Source organism: Peromyscus maniculatus, chromosome 16, assembly GCF_049852395.1.
Source record: "Peromyscus maniculatus bairdii isolate BWxNUB_F1_BW_parent chromosome 16, HU_Pman_BW_mat_3.1, whole genome shotgun sequence".
Lineage (NCBI taxonomy): Eukaryota > Metazoa > Chordata > Mammalia > Rodentia > Cricetidae > Peromyscus > Peromyscus maniculatus.
In genome coordinates this window covers 25,403,410-25,424,621 of record NC_134867.1, presented here as the reverse complement: position 1 = coordinate 25,424,621, position 21,212 = coordinate 25,403,410, and the positions used below count along the sequence as shown (strand labels likewise).

Below are 21,212 nucleotides of genomic sequence, written 5' to 3'. Positions count from 1 at the left end.
TTTAGAGAAATATATTCTTCTTAGGATGTTTTATTTCAACATAAAAACTGCTTATTTTATAGTAAAAAAAATTACAGCATCTGCCAGCACTCGGGAGGCAGAGGCAGGTGGATCTCTGGAGTTCAAGGCCAGTCTGGTATGCAGAGCTAGTTCCAGGGCAGCCAGAGCTATTACAAAGATAACCCTGTCTAGAAAAAAAATACAGCATCATTCAGTATTAACTCTGTTCATTATATCAGATTACAAATTGTTTTAATCAGTAAAATGCTTTTGAAAATTATATCATAATTTTTAAATATATAAACATTGTAATTTAAAATGTTAATTAGTTCTCCAAAGCTTATTGTTTCCTTTGTTCTCATTGAGATTGTAATATCTAATATCAATTATTGTCAGTTTTCTTCAAAACTAAGGAATCTACTTTGTGCAACAGCTTATGAATGATTTTCTCTTTTTATTTTACATCTATCCACCAATAGTAAATTTTGTATGAGAATAATGAGGTTTTGTGAAGAATTAGCATTTTTTTTCAAACAAGACAAATAATGCTTTATTTAGATCACCAAGAATAACGTTTCACAGAAAGGGAACAGTTACGAACTCTATAGTTGCAAATTCTCTTTTACTGTCCGAAGATTTTCCCCTAAAATACTGAGATGACCCTATGTCCGTGTGCTGAGCTCACATGTGCTGAACAGTTCTCTAGTCTCACCACATTAGAAAAGTCTTCAAAAACATTTGAATGCTAAGAAATATCTACAGTGTGGTTCTTGCCAACAACCTACTGTGATGTCTGACAGACAGCCTAACCCATGTTTATTTTCATGAATGTTCCCTCCGAACACAGCAGTGGCTGCTTCTTGCTGTTACTCACAGCCTGTGCAATAGCATGTATGTATGTTTGTTTGTTTTTAATTAACGAAGCCACTTTACCTCCCTATGGGCATGACAACCACACATAGCTCAGGAAGTCATTCTTAACAACAACAACAACAAAAAAAAAAACTACAGTATGCGAACACCTCAAATACCCAAGCCTGCCCTCTCTCCGAGGCCCTCCTCCCCCAGGGTGGGCCCACCTAGAACAGAAAACACCTAGCCAGGTGGAGCGCGGCTGTGTTTACAGAGCCCTCAAAACTTTAACAGATTGTCCTGGGGTTCTTGCTGCTGTAGTGCGCCTCGCAGGCGGAGACATACGCCGACTCCAGGAAGAACTCAGCCTGGTACTCGGCTAAAAACCTCAGAAAGAGATCCAAGTGCTTCAGTAACGCTTTCAGATTCTTCTCAGTGAAGGACATCTTCCCAAGAATCTCTGGAAGTTTCACAAACAATCGCAGTAAATGCTGGGCGCCATAAATGTATGAGGGAGGCGGTGGCTGGTGTCCTGGTGGGTAATTGTCAGGCACAAGCTTCCAGGAGAGGACCTCATTTATTTCCTCACTTGTCCCTTCCAAGCCGGCAAACATTGCACTCCCTTCCATCCCTAGAGCCAGAGCAAGGGGGGAAGGTGATGCGCCGTGCACAGGTGTCTTTTGCAAGTGCGGGAACAGCTTGGGCACACTGCGCTTGGCCTGAGGGGAGGCCCGGTCCTCGGACTGCCAGTGGGTGGTGTGTCTCATGGACCTCCTGGGCGCCCGCGGCGCTTCCGCCTCCGCTTTGCGCCTCTTGGGGGCGGCCGGCCCCGCCACGGGCTGGCTCTCCGAGGAGGGCTGCGGTGTGGACGGGCCAGGCCAGGGCCCCTCCTGGCTCCTGGCTGGATCGGTGGTGGCTTTCTCCTCGGTGGGAAAGAAAAAGGTGGAGGAAGTCACCATCTCATACTGTGCCTGTTCCTGGGGGTAGAGCAGCACCAAGGGGAGCGCGTGGTCGAAGGTGATGCGCAGCCCGTCCGCCATCTCCCTGCAGAGGCCCACGTTCCTCTCGGGCGCTGCGCGCTGGGGCTGCGGGCGCCGGTCCCCCGAGGCCAGCGCGCTGGCCGAGAAGTGGCGCACGTAGCACTCCAGGATGGCCCCCACGTTGGTCTGGCACGGCAGCCTCACCAGCCGCCGCCTGCGGTTGATGTAGTAACAGTCGTCCGCCAGCCGCTGCTGGAGCACTTCCGGGATGGGGATGCGGACGGCCCTTTCGTCCGGTTCCCGTTTCGCGTGCAGCTCCAGCTCTTTCTTGCCTTTAGGCTTCGGATCGATCTCGCCGTGTTCACTCACGTCCTCGTCCTTCTCCTCACCGTCGTCCCTGGGGGCACAGCCGAGTGTGCTCATCTTTTTTTTTTTTTTTTCACGGTTCCCGACAGTCGCCCCCGACCACCGGCAGCGCGTTCCCCCTTGTGCCTGGGCTCCTCGGGCGGGCTGCTGCTTTTCTGGCTGGTTCACGCTGTAACCTGAGACTTCATCTAGACCACGGAGGCCGGGGGTTTTAGGCTGCCACCTCCGGTCTCGGCCATTAAAACGATCAGAGTCTGGAACTTTGAGCCAGTTTTGTCTTCCTCAGCAACAGCATGACGTTCTTAGCGCTGCGCAGCACTTGCGCCCGGGCGGGGGTCAAGCAGGAAGCGTGGCACTTTGTGGGTAGAATGGGAATCCAGTTCGTTTTTCTTAAGGACCAACCTCTATATGACCAGAGGAGAAAAAGTAAAATACTAATTGTAGAAATAAATTTAGGCTAGAAAGTGGTTATTTTTAACAGATAATAAACTTAATTGAGTGTTAATATTCCATCAGGGCAAATCACCTAATTATGTATTCCCAGTAACCCAGCTGGGTGGTGGGCTAAAGTTAAATCTGATTACATTAGTAATGGGAAATAGTTAAAATTAACTGATGAAAAGTATTTTTAGTATCAGAAATTAGAATATAATCTTGACTACAAATTTGTCATTTTTACAATCTATGTACCCGCACACATTCGCTCATGTCCATATACACACACTCAGTACTTTCTGTTCTTTATATTAACTTAAATGATCATCATCTGTTGACACTCAGTACTTTTTGTTCTTCATATTGATTTAAATGATCATCTGTTGCTAATTGATTAAACAGTGAATAAATGTTTTATTGTATAGGTAGATGCTTCAGGATTTATGAAATTTTAAATTAAAACCATAGATAAAGTCATGGACAACTGTAATTGCTTTACAACAAAAATCTCAGAACTGGTGTCGAGGCCAAAGGATTGGCACATTTTCAAACTATACATTTCTGTCTATGCTCTTAGCTCTGTCTGTCTTACCATTTGTGACTGTCTGCACTCTGCCATCCTCATGAAATTAATTTCTTCCACCGACTCAGGAAATATTTAAGTCTTCACCAAGCACTGTGGAGAGTCTGTGTGTGTGTGTGTGTGTGTGTGTGTGTGTGTGTGTGTGTGTGTGTGTGTGTTTGCATTCTTTTGATTTGGGTTTTTTTTTTCTCTTTGCCGAATTTTTTTCTCCTCCATCTACCTCTTTTTTTTTTAAAGCTAGGTCTTCAGTCCTCTGTTAATTCTCTCTAGAGTGGTTTCAATGATCATTTCTAGGTGTTTTCTTTTTTCAATTTTTGTTGTTTTTAAATTTGTTTCTTTTCTGATACAGCAGTCGTGCTATGTAGCCCAGGCTATCCACCTTCTGCCTTCACTGCCAAGTGGTGGGCATTACAGATGTGTGTACTTCACCTGCCAATGATCAGTTCTTTATAACCCTGTGTCTGTGTACCCAGGCTTAGGTAGGCATTGTTTTGAGTACACACACAGCTTCTACTGAAATTCAGATTTGCAAAATATGTAAATTCATCAATCTCAGTGTGTTCCTAATCTATACATATATATATATATATATATGTATATGTATACACACATATACATACATACAAAGTAAACTGCAGCTGCAGGAGGTCCCAGAACCTTTCTGCAATTCAGATCTGCATTTGGTGAGTAGAGCTAGGTGAAATGTCGGTCCAAAGCTTCCCCTCATTCTTCAATGCTTATGCTCATGCAGAATCCCAGAGGCAAACTGACTCTGCCCCTTCTTTCTTTTATAGATCTTCAGACTTATGTGTATAATTGGTGTGTGTGGCTACTGTTCGTATAAATCACATCCCACTTTTGGTTTTGACTGTCAGGCAGGGAAGTTTTCTCCAATGCTGTGGGATGAAAACTTTCATATCAAAGAAATGAAATGTGGTTAAGTAAGATATACATGCACACCCAAGCACAGGCAATATACAAATGTATATTTATGTGATGCTTACATTCTATAATATATGATTGGGGTTTGTAAAGGCATACTTTATAGAATTTATGACAGTGTCCAAACAGATTTAAATTATTGGTAAAAATGAAGCGTACTTCTTTGCTGAATGCACTGAATTAACAGCAGGAGAAAGTGGCAGAGAGAGGAGGGGCTTGTGACTGGGGGAAGGGATAGACTGAGAATGTGTTCAAGTGGAGGACATGGTACCCAAGGCCAAACCACCCAGAACCTCTCCTGTTACCCTAGATAAGTACCTGCCTCCTCATGCCTGGTGGTCTGTAATATTTTAAAAGAAGCATGCAGTATTTCTAATAATTAAAAACAGAGTTATTCAGAGATTTGCCTTGGGTTATGCAAAAGCTTCTAAGGGATACATTAAGACAAGGGATCCATTTTATCAAAATATACATTATGAAATAAGTGAAAGGGTTAGTTTCTAATTTCACAGATTTTATTCAGATGCCTTAAATATTTCACATTCATTTATATTTCTAGTAGTGAATGAGGAGAGAAAGGGGAAGGGAAGGGGTGGGAGAGATAGGCGAGGGAAGGGGTGTGGGAAGGCAGTCTAGAGCAAGCATGGAAGAGGAGGGAAGGCCTGTGAAAGAAAAGAGAATGAAGGCGGAGCAGAGGGGGAAAGATGTGAATGCTGGTTAAGTTTCAGCATGTGGTAGTCTTTTCTGTTTCTGTGACAAAATAATGAGCAGAGACAGACTTGTTTGGGCTCCCGATTTCCTAGGTTTCAGTGAATGGTGAGCAGCCTTGATGGTCCACAGTCCTCCAGAGGAAGGACAGGGTGAGGTAGCTGCTTCCCTAAAGGAAGAGCACAGGAGGGGAGGTCTGGGTGACATGGTCCTTCACAGGCACATCCACACTGACCTGCTTCCCTCAATTAGGTTCTGCCTCCTGGTTTCCACAGTCTCCTACTTGTCAACTCAAGAATCCATGAAAGGAAATCCATTGATTAGGTCATCACCTTCATGGCCTTTCATTTCCAAAAGGCCCACCTCAAAACACTGCCCTGGAGACCAAATCTGTAGCACATGGGAGCCATTGTGTGTGTGTGTGTGTGTGTGTGTGTGTGTGTGGGTGTGTGTGGTGTTTAATAACCAAAACTGTAACAAGATATAGGATGAAAGTGGAGGGAATGTGGATGGATACGTGAGAACAATTAGTACATCAGCAGAAAGAATTAAGGTAATGTGTGGTCGTTTTAAATTTCAGCTTTTCCTGTTAGTTTAGTAGGTTCCTTTTGCGTACGAGGCTGTCAGTCTTTCTTATGGACTTAGATGCTTGGAATTTAGATTCCCTCTGCTCTCCTTCCCTCACTGTAGTTCTTATTACATTGTTGATCGGATCATCCTTGAAACCTGACATTACCATGGCTTCATAAATATTATTCATTGATGGGTTAAGTAACAGTGCAGTATGGCTGTATTATTCTTCCTACAACTTGATTTTTATTTAATACCTGTATGATTTTTATCGTTGCCTTTGTTGTATCTTCTACTAAGGTATCTTGAAACCATCTCCAAAACATAAAACCATTCCTTCCCTGATACTATCATGCTTACACAAAGCCATCAAGTCCTAGGTATATGCACAGATTCTAATTTAAGTTACTTCCTTTTGAAACAATGCCCTAAAGTAGTTATTTTTAGGCTCTTTTAAAAAAATAGTTGACACAAATAGGGCACAGGAAAAAGAAATCTATTTGCTTCGGGTGATATTTCTAATTTGTGCAGCTGGAATTTGAATCTGGGCTTACCATTATTCTAGACACACACACAACCCCCCCCCCCCTGCTATATTAATTACTTTTCTCATCCTGTGATGATGGTTACTAAAGAAATATTTTACAGAAAGCATGGCTAGTATAGTTCCCACCTCTACATGTGACTCTTAAGTTTTATCTGGCATTTTCCACTTGACTACATTATATCACCTTCTGCTTCCTATTCAAATACTTAACCTGCCAGGGTTCTATGTCTAACCTTCAGTCTTGTGTCTAATGCTGTTTTTTGTGGGTTTTGAGCTCCCAGTGAGTTGTATTCAACTTGTATTAGTTCTTGGTGCTAGTTGAGCGTTCTTAGGAGTTGCTAAGGGGTTCCTCTAGACCCCAGCCACTTCCCTGCCTACAGCCAAGCTACTTACTTTACTGTTTATTGGTTCGATGACATAAGGAGAACATTTACACGTCTACATATGGGAAGGGTACTCTGGAATACCTCTCAGGACGGCCTGTCCTGTGAGCGCTTCTAGAAAAGCATGGCTGACATTTACTACTGACAAGGGATCAGGATCCACGTCCGCCAGAGTCCCACTTGGTAAACTCAGGAGCCGCGGGCGGGATTAGTGGAGCCTGCATCCTCCTAAATGCCTACCTCAAGCTTGGGTGAGGATTCCGGAAAGCGGCGCCTCGGCTGCTCCCCGCAGGACCCCTGGCCAATGGCACTTGCGAACTTCTCACCCCAGTGGTCGATGGCTTTTACAACCCGGAGGTGGGGGTGGGGACCCTGAGAATCCTGGTAGTTTCAGTTTTCGCCGGATTTGTCTGGTTTACTTCCTGGATCTCGAAGCGCCTCCCTCCTCGCTCCAGGAGGGAATTTTTTCAGTTTGGAGGAAACGGCTCCAGGGCTGGTTCATCCAGCCCTCCCCGAAGGGCCAGACAACCAAGGAAAAGAATGGATTCTGTGTTTAGTAGAAGGAGACTGTGCGTTATGATTTTCTAAAACAGAATCACGTTGGGAGTGGGCAAGTGTTGTCACCCCCAATTCCCAGGGAGCTTTCTGACCCCGGGGGCTCAAACGTCAGGGGCAAAGGAGCCACAGAGAGCCCTCTTCTGGCAGGCTGTAAGAGCAGCCGTAGCCTCAGAAAAAAGAAACAAAAGAGGTTGAAACACCAAATCCCGGGCTGAACAAAGCAGTGTTGGTAGGTGGGTGGGAAAAGCAGCAGGTGGCTGCCGGGGTCACCATAGCAACCAAGAACAGCCCACGACTTTCTTAAGCTCTTGCTTACCTGTGCGGAGACACACTGGTGGACCTGATTGGCCATTTTTAGCTGGAGGAGGGCTGGCTTGGGCTTATTTCCCCTTCCCCCTACCATTTTGATAGCTCTGCCGGGATTGATCCCTTTTCTTCATTTTATTTGCATACCTTCATCCAGCCAATCAAGGCCAAGCTTGCCCCCTGGCAGCCCTATAAATTTGGATGCTGTGGGGGGCTTCCCAGCCAGTTGTTGCATGAGGCAATGGAGAAAGAGGAGAAAGGGCAGCCTCAGAGCTTGGCCTCAGAGCTTAGCTCGTGGCTCCATTGGGGAGCTGGGCCCCAAGACTTAAGAACTTTGGTCTTTGTCAGATTGCTCCCGAGAGAGGGAAGATTGTTGTTGCCAAGACTCACAAGGCTAAGACTCACAAAAAGCTCTCAACACTCAAGTCTCTACCTTCATCAAGAAGCACCAGGAGCCAGCCTCCAGGACCCAACCCGGGGAGACTTTTATCTGTTTGATCCTTGAAAGACTCCATGCTCTGCCTGGCTGCTTAGCTTAGTTAGCTGTGATAAATCACCCTGACCAATAACAACTTGGTGAAGAGAGGGTTTGTTTATCTTACACTCCCACATCAAAGTCCTTGGGGCAGGAACTGAAGCAGAGGCCACGGAAGGGTGCTGCTTACTGGCTTGTTTTCCATACCTTGTTCAGCCTGCTTTCTTATAATCCACCAGGGCCTTCAGCCCAAGGGGTGGTGCTGACACCCAGTGACTTGAGCCCTCCCACATCAAAGATCAATCAAGAAAATTCTTGACAGGCTTGCCCTCAGGCCAATCTGCCGGAGGCATTTTCACAATTGGGCTTTCCTGCTCCAAAATGGCTGTCGTTGGTATTGAGTTAATATAAAGCTAGCCGGCACAGCTGTAGGACATTTGTCTTTGTGGCTGCTTCCAGCCTCAAAGACCTGTGGCCCTACCCCTGGATCCATCCCATAGCTCCAGGCTTCAGAGCGTTATACTGCTCCTTATTTGTAGACAATCCGGTTGCTCTCAGCTGACACCTGCACCTCCTGAGAGTTTTGTGCTCTAGACCCTTCCCAGGGCTGTAACACTTCTCCAGGGTAATGGCTCTCAGCAAGTATCCCACTGCTACTGAGAGTTCAAACCTCTTTCATTTAAATCCTTCACGGGGATCCCTTTTAAGTTGCTTTATCCCATTTACAGGTTGTTAATTCTGAACTTACAGAGTGCTTCTTATTTGTACCCTTTGCTGCCTGCCCACTCTCCTCTTGGAGAAGGCTGGGCCGAGAAAGAAGCTGTCCGAAACATAATGAGACCTTCAATTATGTGTGCACGTTACATTCAGCTATCAGAGGAAAGTGGCACTTCTCTGGAATAAGGTTACACTGACCCTAAGAACACAGTAAATTTTACGAACATATGAATTATATGTGCAGCATAATCTCTAGTTTATATGAAATGCTCTCCAGCTACAGAAGAGAAAAATCACTATGTCTGGCTTATAGATGTGACTGCGTACTGTGCCTGCTGCTCTTTTGACCACGTAGATTTCTAAGAGGGGAATCTTAAAGGACAGCATCTACTCACTCACTCTTTCTGGAAAGAGGAACATTTCGGTATTAATTTTAAAGCTTTCCTGGCCATGGCTGATGACTGGAACGGATGTCAGGGGCTCAGAAGACGACCCTTAGGAGGTGTATTAAGATGATGGGTTGAGTATAAGCACTTCTGACTCCCCTAGGATTCAATGGATAGTTTCCAAACCTATAGGCCCACAGACGAACCTGATTAAACTAAATGAGTCCCAAAACAAAAGCCATGAACCTAGGAAAGGGATTGGTAGGGATAAGGGAGGGTTGGTAGGTAAGAGGGGATATTGGGGAGTGGGTAATTGGATTGCATCACATACTCATACGAAATTGTCAAATGATGAAGTAAATTAAAATGAAAAGAGAAGATCACAGGAAAAGTAAATAGAGGGTTCCCTGTGAATAATTCACATTTTTCTTGGTGTATTCATCATAGTTATTGATGAGTTTTGTTTCTTTGGGTTTTTGTTTGTTTGTTTGTTTGTTTTTGTTCATGGTTTTGGTTTTCTGAGACAGAAGCTGGCCTGGAACTCACTCTGTAGACCAGGCTGGCCTTGAACTCACAGAGATCTGCCTGCCTCTGCCACCTGAGTGCTGAGATTAAAGGTGTGTGCCACCACCAAACGGCCTATTGATGAGTTTTATGAAGATGTTTTGATTGAAATATATCACGTACTTTGACCATATTCATCCCTGTACCCTCATCCTTCTTCTCCTTCCTGCTCCTTCTAGCCTCCATCCCATTCCCAGATTGTTTCATTTGCTACATTTTTTTTTGAGTGAGTTTATTTTGCTTAACACAATCTAGTTTTATCCATTTCCTGCCAAATGACATAATTTCCTTCTCTTTTAATGGCTGATTGAACCTCCACATCGTGACCACATTTCTTTCCTGTACATTTGTTAACATGTGCTGAGGCTAGTTCCATGACTTGAATATTGTGAATATTGCAGTAAAGATGGATGGGCAGGTATGGATGTAGCTTGCTGAATTAAATTCTTTTGGATGTATTCTCAGAAGTGGTACATCTGGATTTTATGATTTTTTTTTTTTTTTTTTTTTTTTTTGCAGTTTTGCAGTTTTGCAGTTTTGCACAGCTCCCCAGAGTTTTCTTGAATGCGAGCAGCAGGAAATATTAAATAGAAGGATTTAGATTGTGGAGATAAACAGAATGTAAAGGATAGCCTCAAGAGGGCCTGGAACCTATTCCTAGGAGCCCTAACTGTCTCTGCTCCAGGGTATTTATAGAGATGCCAAGGGGTGGCACAAAAGACCTCCTCCCCATGCACAGCCAAGTGCAGACACCTGTACTCAGGCCCATGGTTCTCATCATTCTTTCTATGCAGATCTGCTGAGTAAAGCCAAGAGGAACCAAAACGGGCTCCCAAAGAGGAGCATCCACATTGAACCCCATGTTTGCAGGATAATTCCTATTCCCACCAGTAATAAAGTATGAATTCCCTTTATTCCTGAATTTTCAACATTGTTTATCGTTATTTTCTTAATTACAGCTATCAGATTAATAGAATATTAAATACTTTTGCATTTCCTGATGGGTAAGGGTGTTGAATATTCATGGATTTTTTTGGGGGGGGCAGGATTTCATGTACTCTACATTGGATTATAACTCCTTCTATAGTTGAGAGTGCTCTTGAACTGATTCTCTGGCCTCCACCTTCCTAGTTCTGGGATTATGCCACTGGGCTTGATTTATGTGCTGTTGGAGGCCAAAGCAAGAACTATAGGTGATAGGCAAGCACTCTACCAGTCAAGCTCTGCCTTTCTTTTCTTTTTTTTGTTTTTGTTTTTGGTTTTGTTTTGTTTTGTTTTTTGAGACATGGTTTCTCCGTGTAGTTTTGGTGCCTGTCCTGGATCTCACTCTGTAGACCAGGCTGGCCTCGAACTCACAGAGATCTGCTTGGAGCTTTGCCTTTCTTTGTCATTAGTCATTGATACCTAATTATTTGAAAGCTTATCATCGTTAGTTTTTTGGATTGTTTGCTTTTGGGGTATTGAGTTTAATGTTTTTGTTTTAGTTCTTATACATGCTATGCATGATTTCTCTGACAGATATATAGCTGGCAAAGATCTTAGTTGTTTCCTTTGCTGTGTAAAATAATGAAGCTTGGTGCAGTTTCATTCCTTAGTTTTTGGTATTGCTGCCTGAGGTATTTATGTATGTATGTATGTATTTATGTATTTATTTATTTATTGTAGAAATTTGGGATCCCCCCCTTACTTTTTTTCTGTGAACAAGGTCATTGGAATTTCTATGGGGGTTACCTGGATCTGGAGATTTCTTTTGGCAATATAGGCAGTTTTGCAATATTAATTCTTATGAATATGGGTGGTCTTGCAGATAAAATAATCCTATACTTAAGAGATCTTGACAGACTCTCCAGGAAACTAAGAAGTGATAAACACTTTTAGTAAAGAAGGATTTGAAATTAACCCTGCAGAAATCAGTGCCTTTCTTATGGACTAGAAGTAAAAGTGTTAGGAAGAAATCACAAAGGAAAAAAGAATACTAGCTCTGAGCCTAACCTAGGAAGCCAGAGACCCCTGTAATGAAAACTTTCAAACACTGAGCAGGGCAATTGAGAGAATAACTTTGCCTTACATGAATTCTCAGTAAAGGGCTGCTTACTTCTGCGAAGGAGACAAAATAATCCCTTTGGTAATGGGTCACCTTTTCCTCAGCTCCTCTTGAGCCTGCCCAAATGGGATGATGGACAGAATGACCCCATGAGAGCTTGTTGTTATTTTTGTCAAAATAGGAACAAAATGGGATTTTTTTTTAAAACAAAAGCAATGGATTTACTCCAAAATTCTAGGAGTTTGTGTGCAGTTCTTGCAGTGCATTTTGCCAGATGCTCTTGTAGTCCTCAATCTGCCACTGACATGTGGACTAGTGGTGAGTTTGCTGGGTTTTTTAAAGCCCAAATGATGGACTTGCTCAGGATGTGGAGACTGTGATTCAGGTTTTATTTCGGCCGTGAGTCACACAGAACTGACAGAGTTGATAAGTAGTTCAGAGTAATATACAAACAGTATCTGTCGCTCCCAAAGCTCAGAGGCAAAAATGATGCATCATACCGCTTTATTGGTGGTAAACGCTAGAAGATGTAGCAACTTATGAAGCATTTTAGGGTTGCCATTTAAACACTTCCTACCAATGGTATTTGGAAGTTTTACTGAGATGGTTAGCATCTCAATATTTAAAAATCTCTTACCCTCTGGTTGTTAAAACATGTAGAGGGAGGTACTTCCTCCTCATTCAGTTGCTATTGTTAACATTAGAATAGCCCTTCCTGATGGTGTCTTACATGGCACCACATTTGAGACTGTCTTGCACTAAGTTTGGAAAATATGGCAGCTGCCTTGCTGTCCATACTAGAGGGAAGCACGTGCTTTCTATATGCATACTGAACAAGTCAGCAAGACTGTTTTATAGGCTATGCTGATGCATTCTTGTAAAGAGAGTTTATATGATAATATATTTCATTGCACATAATGAACAGATGCATTATATATTATAACTGGGCATAGGAAACGTAACACTGGATAGATTAGATAGAAATTCCAATTCCCCAGTTGTGTATGAGAAGTTTATTTACTGCAGCATGTATCTGTTTTCAGTATTTCACAGGGTTTTGATAGCAACAATAAAGATGTACGTAGCTTCTGCTATTACAAGAAGTCTTAGGAAAACCTCTTGGCTATTCATTGATACCTTGCATTTCTCCTTTTCCAGTATGTACAAATATGGCTCTTAAATTGGGATTGTTTTTATTTTCAAATATACTTCAGGGATTTCTGTATTTCTTTATAAAAGACTACCTTTGGCAGCTAGGGAGGAAAAAATGTAATGATGTTGAAGACTGTGTGAAAAGCGCTTCAGATGTCTAATGGAGATGAAGATGCAGCCTTTGGTACCCAAGGTGAGGTGAGCAGGCCATTTGGGATGTTGTCAGTAAGCATGATTCAATTGAGGTTAGCTATTTTACTGAGCATGTCCACAGCTGTCCAGATGCTCTCCTAGTCACAAAAGGTTTTGAGTCCTCCACGTTTAGTCTCATGCCATGCTTAAAAAAGACATCTATAGGCAGACAAGCTCTTCTGTGTGTATCACCTTCATCAACAACTCACACTCCCAAGTGTACTAGACTTTTTGGCTTCTTGGGGAACCACAAGGTCATAATTTAGTGCCTTACTTGTACCCTGTTTTGTGTTGTTTGAGATAGATAATAAGGTTGTTGCTTATTTTTTGTCTGTCTTCTGATATAAAGAAGTTTCTCTAGACAAAAGTGATCCAATAAGACATTGTTTAAGATGGTTTTGTGGGGTAGCAATCCCTTTCTTTCTAATCATATTAGGACTACTCATATATGCAGTCTTTTAAGACTTAAGTTTAATTTGCTGTTGATAACATTACATAAATTTACTTTAAATGAGGGGTTTTTTTTTGTATTTTTTTCATTCTAAGAAGTTCTGAAAATGTTTATGATTTACCAGTGACTTTGGGTTTAAGAAAGGTAATTGATGAATTTCTTTGGAATAGTTTTGTTGTTGTTTTGACAAAATCTCATTCTTGAAGAAATATTTCTGAATACAACCTTGTTATTTTAAATGTAAAAGAAGCATCCCCCCTCCACATTTGAATTGGGTTGAACAAAAATCAAGCCTAATGGTTTGTTGCTAATGAATCTCATACGTAAGATTTGAAATAGATTTGCTAGTCATTTTTCTGATTTACTATACAGAAAGAATACTGAAATAACATGTATACTTTTATTAACTTTGTTAACTTAGATTTAATATCACATTGGCAAAGATAATATTATTTTACTGAAGTGCTATTTCCTTCTATGTTTAGTCTGTCTGCTGTTTAATACAAATATGCTGGTATAATTAGTGAGCCATTAAGATTTGTTTATTAGATGAATGCATAATTAAGGAGCAAATGGCATTAGCTGTTATCAAGTCTGGCAAGAATCTGTATGCATCACCATTAAAATGTACTTGCCTATTAGTATTCTGCATCTATTTACGAGTCACATATGAATTTGTACTTCTTATGACTATAATGATATACTCTTCCTCATTATCCACTGTAGCATAACACTTGTTTTTAATGAAATATTAAAATAATTATTAAATAAAATTTAAACATGCAGTTTAATAAATTGTTATGACCACTTACCCATGCAATCCTAATCAAGTAAGAATTCGCTAGTACTATTGGACTTTGTTTTTCATGGCTATTTTTTTCCCCCAGTGGTTCTATTATTTGGATTTTTTTATGGTATTTAAACATTTTTTTAATGTTTTATTGTCTAGACATGTATTCCTAAACATTTTAATTTGTTGTTTCATGGGCTTTATGTTAATGATAGCATAGACTATATATTCTTTCATATCTGGCTTCTTCTATGTAGCATTATGTTATTAAAATTAATATTACATGCAAGTATAGTTTAATTAATTGTCATATAGTATTCCATTATATAAGTATGCCATGTTTTGGCTATATATTGTGCCATTAAGTGTATATTTAAGGTTTTTCCTGTTTGGGCTGTTGTTAGCAATTCATACAGCATGCAGAACATTAGTTACATATGTATGCATGCATCTGTGTGTGTGTGTGTGTGTGTGGTCACATAATTCCCAGACAAGACAAAGGTCTTTTAAAATTTCCTGTCTGATTCAACAACATTCTTGTTTATCTTTGTATAAGTATCAAGTTGTTTTAGTTGTTATGCCTCTATACTAAGTTACCAGGAGTGGTAAGGAAAGACCTTTTTTTTTTTTTTTTTTTTTTTTTTTTTAAAGATTTATTTATTTATTCTGTTTACAGTGTTCTATTTGCATGCATGTCCGAATGCCAGAAGAGGGCGCCAGATCTCATTACAGATGGTTGTGAGCCACCATGTGGTTGCTGGGAATTGAACTCAGGACCTCTGGAAGAACTGCCAATGCTCTTAACTTCTGAGCCATCTCTCCAGCCCCCAAGGAAAGACCTTTGTTAATTAAAAAAAATCCTGCTTGCTTTCTGACCTTCTCTTTGCCACATAAAATGTAAAGGCAGCTTGTCACACTGATCCCACTACTGGGATTATAATTATCATTGTGTTCATTCTGTAATCAACACTGAATGAATTGGCATCTTTATAATGCCAAATTTTCTAATCCATAAACATACTATATATCTCCATTTAATTAAGTATTGTTTAATTATGCTCATTAAGGTTTTATAGTTTTGCCCATAGAAGATTTACAGCTTTGGGGGACTTGTTTTCATCTTACAGTGTTTTGTGTAGTGTATGTACTACAGTGTGGCTGCATCCCCGAGTGACTGATTGCAGAAGTGATATAAGGTCAGATCCTTAACCTCGTTTGTTCCTGGTTCTTGATGGATGAAATGTTGACAGTGACTGTATTTGTGGTGTTAACTGCTAAGTGAAGTGTGTTACACCTCTCCCAATATTGGAAAATAGTGAGCACTTGATAGGGAGAATTATCTATTGAGTTATAAAAATTATTTGATTAATTCTTTAAAATTATTTTAATTCACTGTTACTATAGTGAAAGTAGTTTTGATTATAATATATTTAAATTGAATTCACTTTTTTTTTTCTAAATTTAGCATGCAGGTAGGATCCGTGCCTGCTTACTGTAATGCTTAAGTTTTTCAGTCTTACACCAATAGCTGTCTTCATATAAATCCTATGCTTTTCATGTTTTAAAAGATATTATATGCTTTGCTACTTTTAGAAAGCTTTCTTTTTTCATGGCAATGTTTAATTGCTCATTACTAGTATAACTAAATGTACAGGGTTTTCGAAGTATTTATTTTCTTACTGGCTTCCCACATAATTCTTGTAAGTACATGCCTCCGTGTGTGTGTGTGTGTGTGTGTGTGTGTGTGTGTGTGTGTACATAAAATTTCTCCTGTAACTTTTAGTTGTTTTCTTATCACCTGAATGGCAGCATCATACTTTTAGTTGCTTATGTATTAACCTTGGAGATTCTACTGTGGTTCCCTCCCTCTTAATATCGGGATGGGGGTTGGGGTGGGGGGTGGGGCTGGGGATGGGGTGGGGGGAACTACATGCTAGGATGTGCAGTGAATACCTCAAATTTTGCATACTATTAAAGCCTGTACACACTATACTTTTTCTATACTATAATAAATATTTTATTTATAAATTAAGTATAAGAGATTGACAGTAATTGGTTTGAGTAATTCTAATTGTATATTCTAAGATTTATTTGAATATTATCTTTTCTCTGAGAATAGGCCATTTTGCTTCTCTGAGCATTCTTCTTGTAATAATGTAAGATTAGATATCATATGTGTTTGCTGAGATGGAATGTGGTGAATGACCACAGTTAAGCTACTCTGTAAGTGTTAATCTAACAACCAAACCAATTACTGCATGAGTAATGGGCAGGTAGCATGTGCAGGGCACAGGTCCTAAGGCATGTAACACTGCATCAGAACATACCACTCAGAACATCTAACCAGCCCTCTCTAATATACTCAGCTGGTTAGAGGGAGATTATAGATTCTGTCTGTACTTAACCAGAGAGCATCAGGGGATTAGTGAAACCTGTGTATATCTTCCACAGATACTTTTTCATTAAGTTAACCCTTACAAAATCCTACTTTAAACCACTGTCTAATCTAAATTATGATAATATAGTCTTAACTGATTTCTACATGTCTGCCCTTGCCTAATTTCAATTCTGTAATAGCAGCCAGATTTATCTCTACCTTATAATTTCAGTTTCTTGTATTTTAATTTTTTGCAGATAACTCATGTTGTTAATATGTATATTTATGTATACATGTTATATATTCTACATTTTACACATATACATGTTTATGGGATAATATGTAGGCAGAAGTTTCTCTCCTGCCTGCCTATTCTCAAATACCTGACAGCTGCTTCCCAAATAACTGACTTGGAGGCTTAATATTACTTATAAATGCCCAGTTAGTAACTCAGGCTTGTTACTAACTAGCTCTTACACTGAAATTAACCCATAATTCTTATCTATGTTTAGTCATGTGGCTTGGTACCTTTGCTCAGTGCAACATTCTTTCTCATTTTGCTCCTTCTCTGTTGTGGGATATTGGAGAAATTATTTTGGCCACTCCACGTAGTTAAAAGGATATTTATTTAATGGCGTAACTCACAAATTAAGTGAAAGGTAGGTCGCAGGGTCTGGGGAAGGTATATTGCAATCCAGCGGTGTTCTCCTGGAGCTCTGCACAGTCCACCTTCACCGTTCAGTGTCCAGGCACAGAGAGAGCGCTGGCCCATCCAGCTCTTGGTCTCCAGGTGCCTCCCCTGGCCCCACCTCGTAGGCGTGACAGTTGCCAGAGTCTCAATGGGGGTTGGAACTTCCAGATCCAAGCTGGAATGGCTACCCACTACACTTCTCTGTCTGCTGGCTGCTCCTGGACTCTGCTCTTCCTCTTCCCAGAATTCTGCTAGTCTGGTTAATCTGCCTATACTTCCTATAATAAAATGGCCAGTTAGCATTTTATTAAACCAATTTAGGTGACTGTGGAGGGCCCCAAACAGCTTGACCACACAGCAGCCATGACAGGCTTAGGGGCCTAGACACAGCTTCTGTGACAGGCTTACTGGCAGGCAACAAACACCCAGATCCAGGAAAAGTCTTAAGCTGATACCACCCACGGATCCACCCAGGGGTGAGGAAGTACCTGACTTCCCAAACATTCCAACCATTAGATAAGGTGGCCAGATGTCCTTGAGGCTAGCACACACCTATTTTTGTTTTACAGATATCCCTAGACAATTGTCAGTCAATCAAGGTCCTGGACCCTGGAAATCCCCTCACCCCAACCTCTGCTATGATAAAAACTCTGCCCCACCTGAGCTCAGGCCTCTGCTCTCACTGCTGTGTCGGACAGACAGAGGGACCAAGCTCTGGAGCTTGAAATAAAGGCTCTTTGCTTTTACATGTGGGATTCTGTCTCTGTGGTGGTCTTTTGTGGGCATAACTGTGACAAATCTTTACAGTGTACCAAAGCATTATCCCACAGCAGTAATGTGTGCATTTTAATACATTATATGCTATGCCCAGATTGCAGGCACCCCCAAAAGACCACCAAGAAGACTGAATCACATATGTAAAAGCAAAGAGCCTTTATTTTCAAACTCTGAACTTGGTGTCTCTGTCTGAAGCAGTGGTGGGAGTAGAGAGCCCAGAGCTCAGGTGGTGTAAGAGGTTGGGATGAGGGGATTTCTGAGGTTTCAGGAGCCTGATTGGCTGACATTTGTCTAGGGGTATCTGTAAAACAGAAATAGGTATGTGCTAGACTCTGGGACATCTGGCCACCTTATCTAATCTTATCTCATCTCATGGTTGGAATGTTTGGGATGACAGATACTTCCACTTAGATGCAGGCCCTCCCTGGGTGGGGTCAACTTATAGCTCTTCCTGGGTCTGGGTGTTACCTGCCAGTAAGCCTGAAGTGACTGAAGTGTGTCTGGGCCTCTAATAGGCCTGTCATGGCAGCTGTGTGGTCAAGCCGTTTTGGGCCCCCTGCATTATACATTGTATGATGTCAGATCAAGGCAATTGCTGCATCCCACTTGTACCATGTATCATTTATCTGTGTTGGGAACATTTAGAATCCTGTCTACCGGTTATATTTTTACTTTTAATTAATTAATTTTTTTAAAAGATTTTATTTATTTATTATGTATACAGCATGTATGACAGCAGGCCAGAAGAGGGCGACAGATCTCATCACAGATGGTTGTGAGCCGCCATGTGGTTGCTGGGAATTGAACTGAGGACCTCTGGAAGAGCAGGCAGTGCTCTCAACCGCTGAGCCATCTCTCCAGCCCAATTAATTTTTTTTTTTTTTTTTTAGAGTTTCACACATGAATTACAATAGACAAGTCTGGAACCATCATGATTACTGATGTTATCTGGATCCCTGATATTCCGTTGGTCTCGTCTCATTACCTTACCTTTCTCGTCCCACTCTGTCTACTTTGGCCCCTTTATGGTTGTTCCATTGTGCTGGAAATGCTCCCCTCCTAGGCTCTTTGTTCAAGCCATATGCTCTTTTGGACGCCTCTCCCACGTAGCTCTGAGACTTGCTCTTCTCTTGTGCTTTGCTGGCTTGTTAACATCTCAGGTTCCCCCCCCCCCCCCCCCCCCCGATCGATCGATCGATCGATTGCTTTAGCTGATATCCCACAGCGATCCATTTCTCCTACTCGGTTGTAGCAGCCGCTTTTGTTCTTCACTGTTTCAGGTGTATCTGTTTGCGGCTCTACTCTCCAAACTTCCTTCAAGACTTTTCCGGTTTCTGTAACTCACCAGGCTATCATTGGTGGAACAAACTAATCTTGGAAATGATGAGGGATAGGCTAGGAGCACCCAGACTGTGAAAGCACCCCTATAATCAAATAAAAACACTGATCTCTTTTCTAAATAACATTCAATGCCTACTGTTTATGTTGGGAAGTTAAAACATTATTAATAATCCTTTTTTTTTTATTTGCCAAGTCACTATAAACACATGCAACATCTGATAAATGGCAGTTTGTTTGTTCTTGAAGATAATACTCACTGAAAGTCACGCACCACGATAAAATTGAAACTATGCATATATACAAATAGGGAGAACATGCAGATGGTTATTTTACATGATACTTGGACATGAACTTGTAATCTATAAAATTCATCCTCAGAAATTGAGTAAGCAAGTTAAAAAACCAATGCAAAGATCCTCATGTTCTAAGGAGCTTAAAATGTTGTCCTTGGGTTATCATAGCTACCCTATGCTCCTACTCTAGGTATTTATCTGTCTGATAGAATTAATAAAATTAAGCACCAGGGGTGCATCAGGCGTGGCCTCTGCTTTTTCTTTTTAGAAACCAGCCATGAGGTTCTTTGCAGCAGATGGAAGAACAGGAGCAATCAGGCTGACTTGACTTTATTTGCATTTAACTGTTTTTTTTTTTTTTCTGTCTTGTGAAGGCATGTTTCTACTTTTCAGTGTTAAATGGTACTGGTGGGAAATATTCATACCCATCTGCCTTTCCCAAGACTTTCCTATCCACCATTAGCTGGACTTGGCAGAAGGCAGATAGATAGCTCTTTCCAGAAGCTGGGGTAGCCTCGCTTAGCAGAGCCTGCCCTGGAGCCCTTCTTAGGCCACCAGTATTATCTCATCTGTTTCACAGCAAAATATTCTTATTTGTAAATTCTTAGACCTTTGAAAAGAATAAAATGCCCCCTTCCTTTCTTAAAAAATGGAGAGGGAGGATGTTTTTTCTTCTTGTGACCCTAATGGGAATCTCGTTAAATGATGACATGATTTTGCTCCGTTTACATATTCATGTCATGAATTACATCAAGACAGACTTTAATAATACACTTGCCATTCTCTTCTCTTAATATACTGTATTTGGTTGAAGATGATGCACTTTTGATTTATTGTGTAGTTAATTTTTTAAACTTTGAACTACTACTGGTGCTTGCATGATTTTAAAAATCTTACATCATCTGTTGGTCTTAATTACTCATCGTCTAATGAGAATTTGGTTCAGTTATGAATTTGTTCATAAATAGAGTTGCTCCAATTCCCATGAATCACCTCATAGCCCACCAAGAACCCCTCTCCTTTCATATGTTAATTTAGAGAGCCATTGATGCTCATTTGCATCATCAATTCAACAATTTAGTAGGCTGAAAGAAGAAAAAGATTGGCTAGTTTCTACCTAATCGTGTGTGTGTGTGTGTGTGTGTGTGTGTGTGTGTGTGTGTGTGTGTGTGTGTTGGTGACAAGTTCCTCCTCCTTGGTTGACCTAAGCATCTTCTGTCATCCTTGATTCTTCTCTTTATACCCCATCTTCAGTCCAGTAGGAATTCCCATGTCTTTGTTAGATGACAGACCCTTTTCTACCTGCCTCTCAGCCACACCCCTCTGCACTGACAGGCCTCTGCTGTGAAGGTTAGTGCATCTGGATGGGATAGGAACACAAACCCAGCCTCCCTGAGTCCCTGCACATATAAGATAAAGGTATGCTTTTACCCTGTACCCGACTTCTTGACACAAAGGCTGTGACAGATCAAATCACACGATGGAGATCTTATCACCTATCACCGTCTTCTGAAAACCCTTAAAAGTGGGAAAGTTTCAGGGATTTCACTGAAGATTTCCTCTCTTCTTCAGGTTTTCTGTCATGTTGTACACGGCAGCCCTCTCTTTATGCTGTCGGTTTTACTGAGGCTCCTCTCAAGGTGTTTACAGGAATATCCTTCTGGTTCTCTACCTACTACGATGTAGGCATAACCACACTGGGATGTCTTGTTTGTTTGATTGGTTGGTTGGT

General features: G+C 41.3%; 2 protein-coding genes across 5 annotated transcripts in view; one reads left to right on the top strand and one right to left on the bottom strand.

The window, feature by feature from the left end:
- The window catches only part of Tbc1d32 (TBC1 domain family member 32), a 207,582-nt gene that overhangs the window by 102,155 nt on the left and 84,215 nt on the right, over positions 1-21,212 (top strand). The gene's annotated exons all lie outside the window — the stretch shown is intronic.
- Positions 523-7,213, bottom strand: LOC102904138 (MSL complex subunit 3B). Of its 2 annotated transcripts, XM_076552495.1 has the most exons (3): positions 6,607-6,748; positions 3,841-4,112; positions 523-2,602 (listed from the first exon to the last, which is right to left on the bottom strand). In XM_076552495.1, the coding sequence occupies exon 3, from the start codon at positions 2,253-2,255 to the stop codon at positions 1,140-1,142; it is 1,116 nt and encodes a 371-aa protein (XP_076408610.1). In that variant the 5' UTR covers positions 2,256-2,602; positions 3,841-4,112; positions 6,607-6,748; the 3' UTR covers positions 523-1,139. The 2 variants fall into 2 exon arrangements, with proteins under 2 accessions (XP_076408610.1, XP_042118038.2); XM_042262104.2 differs by lacking the exon at positions 3,841-4,112 and having other exon boundaries at positions 6,607-7,213.

Coding starts and splice junctions, on each gene's coding strand:
- LOC102904138 (XM_042262104.2), bottom strand. CDS start 2,255: ATGAGCACACTCGGCTGTGCCCCCAGGGACGACGGTGAGGAGAAGGAC.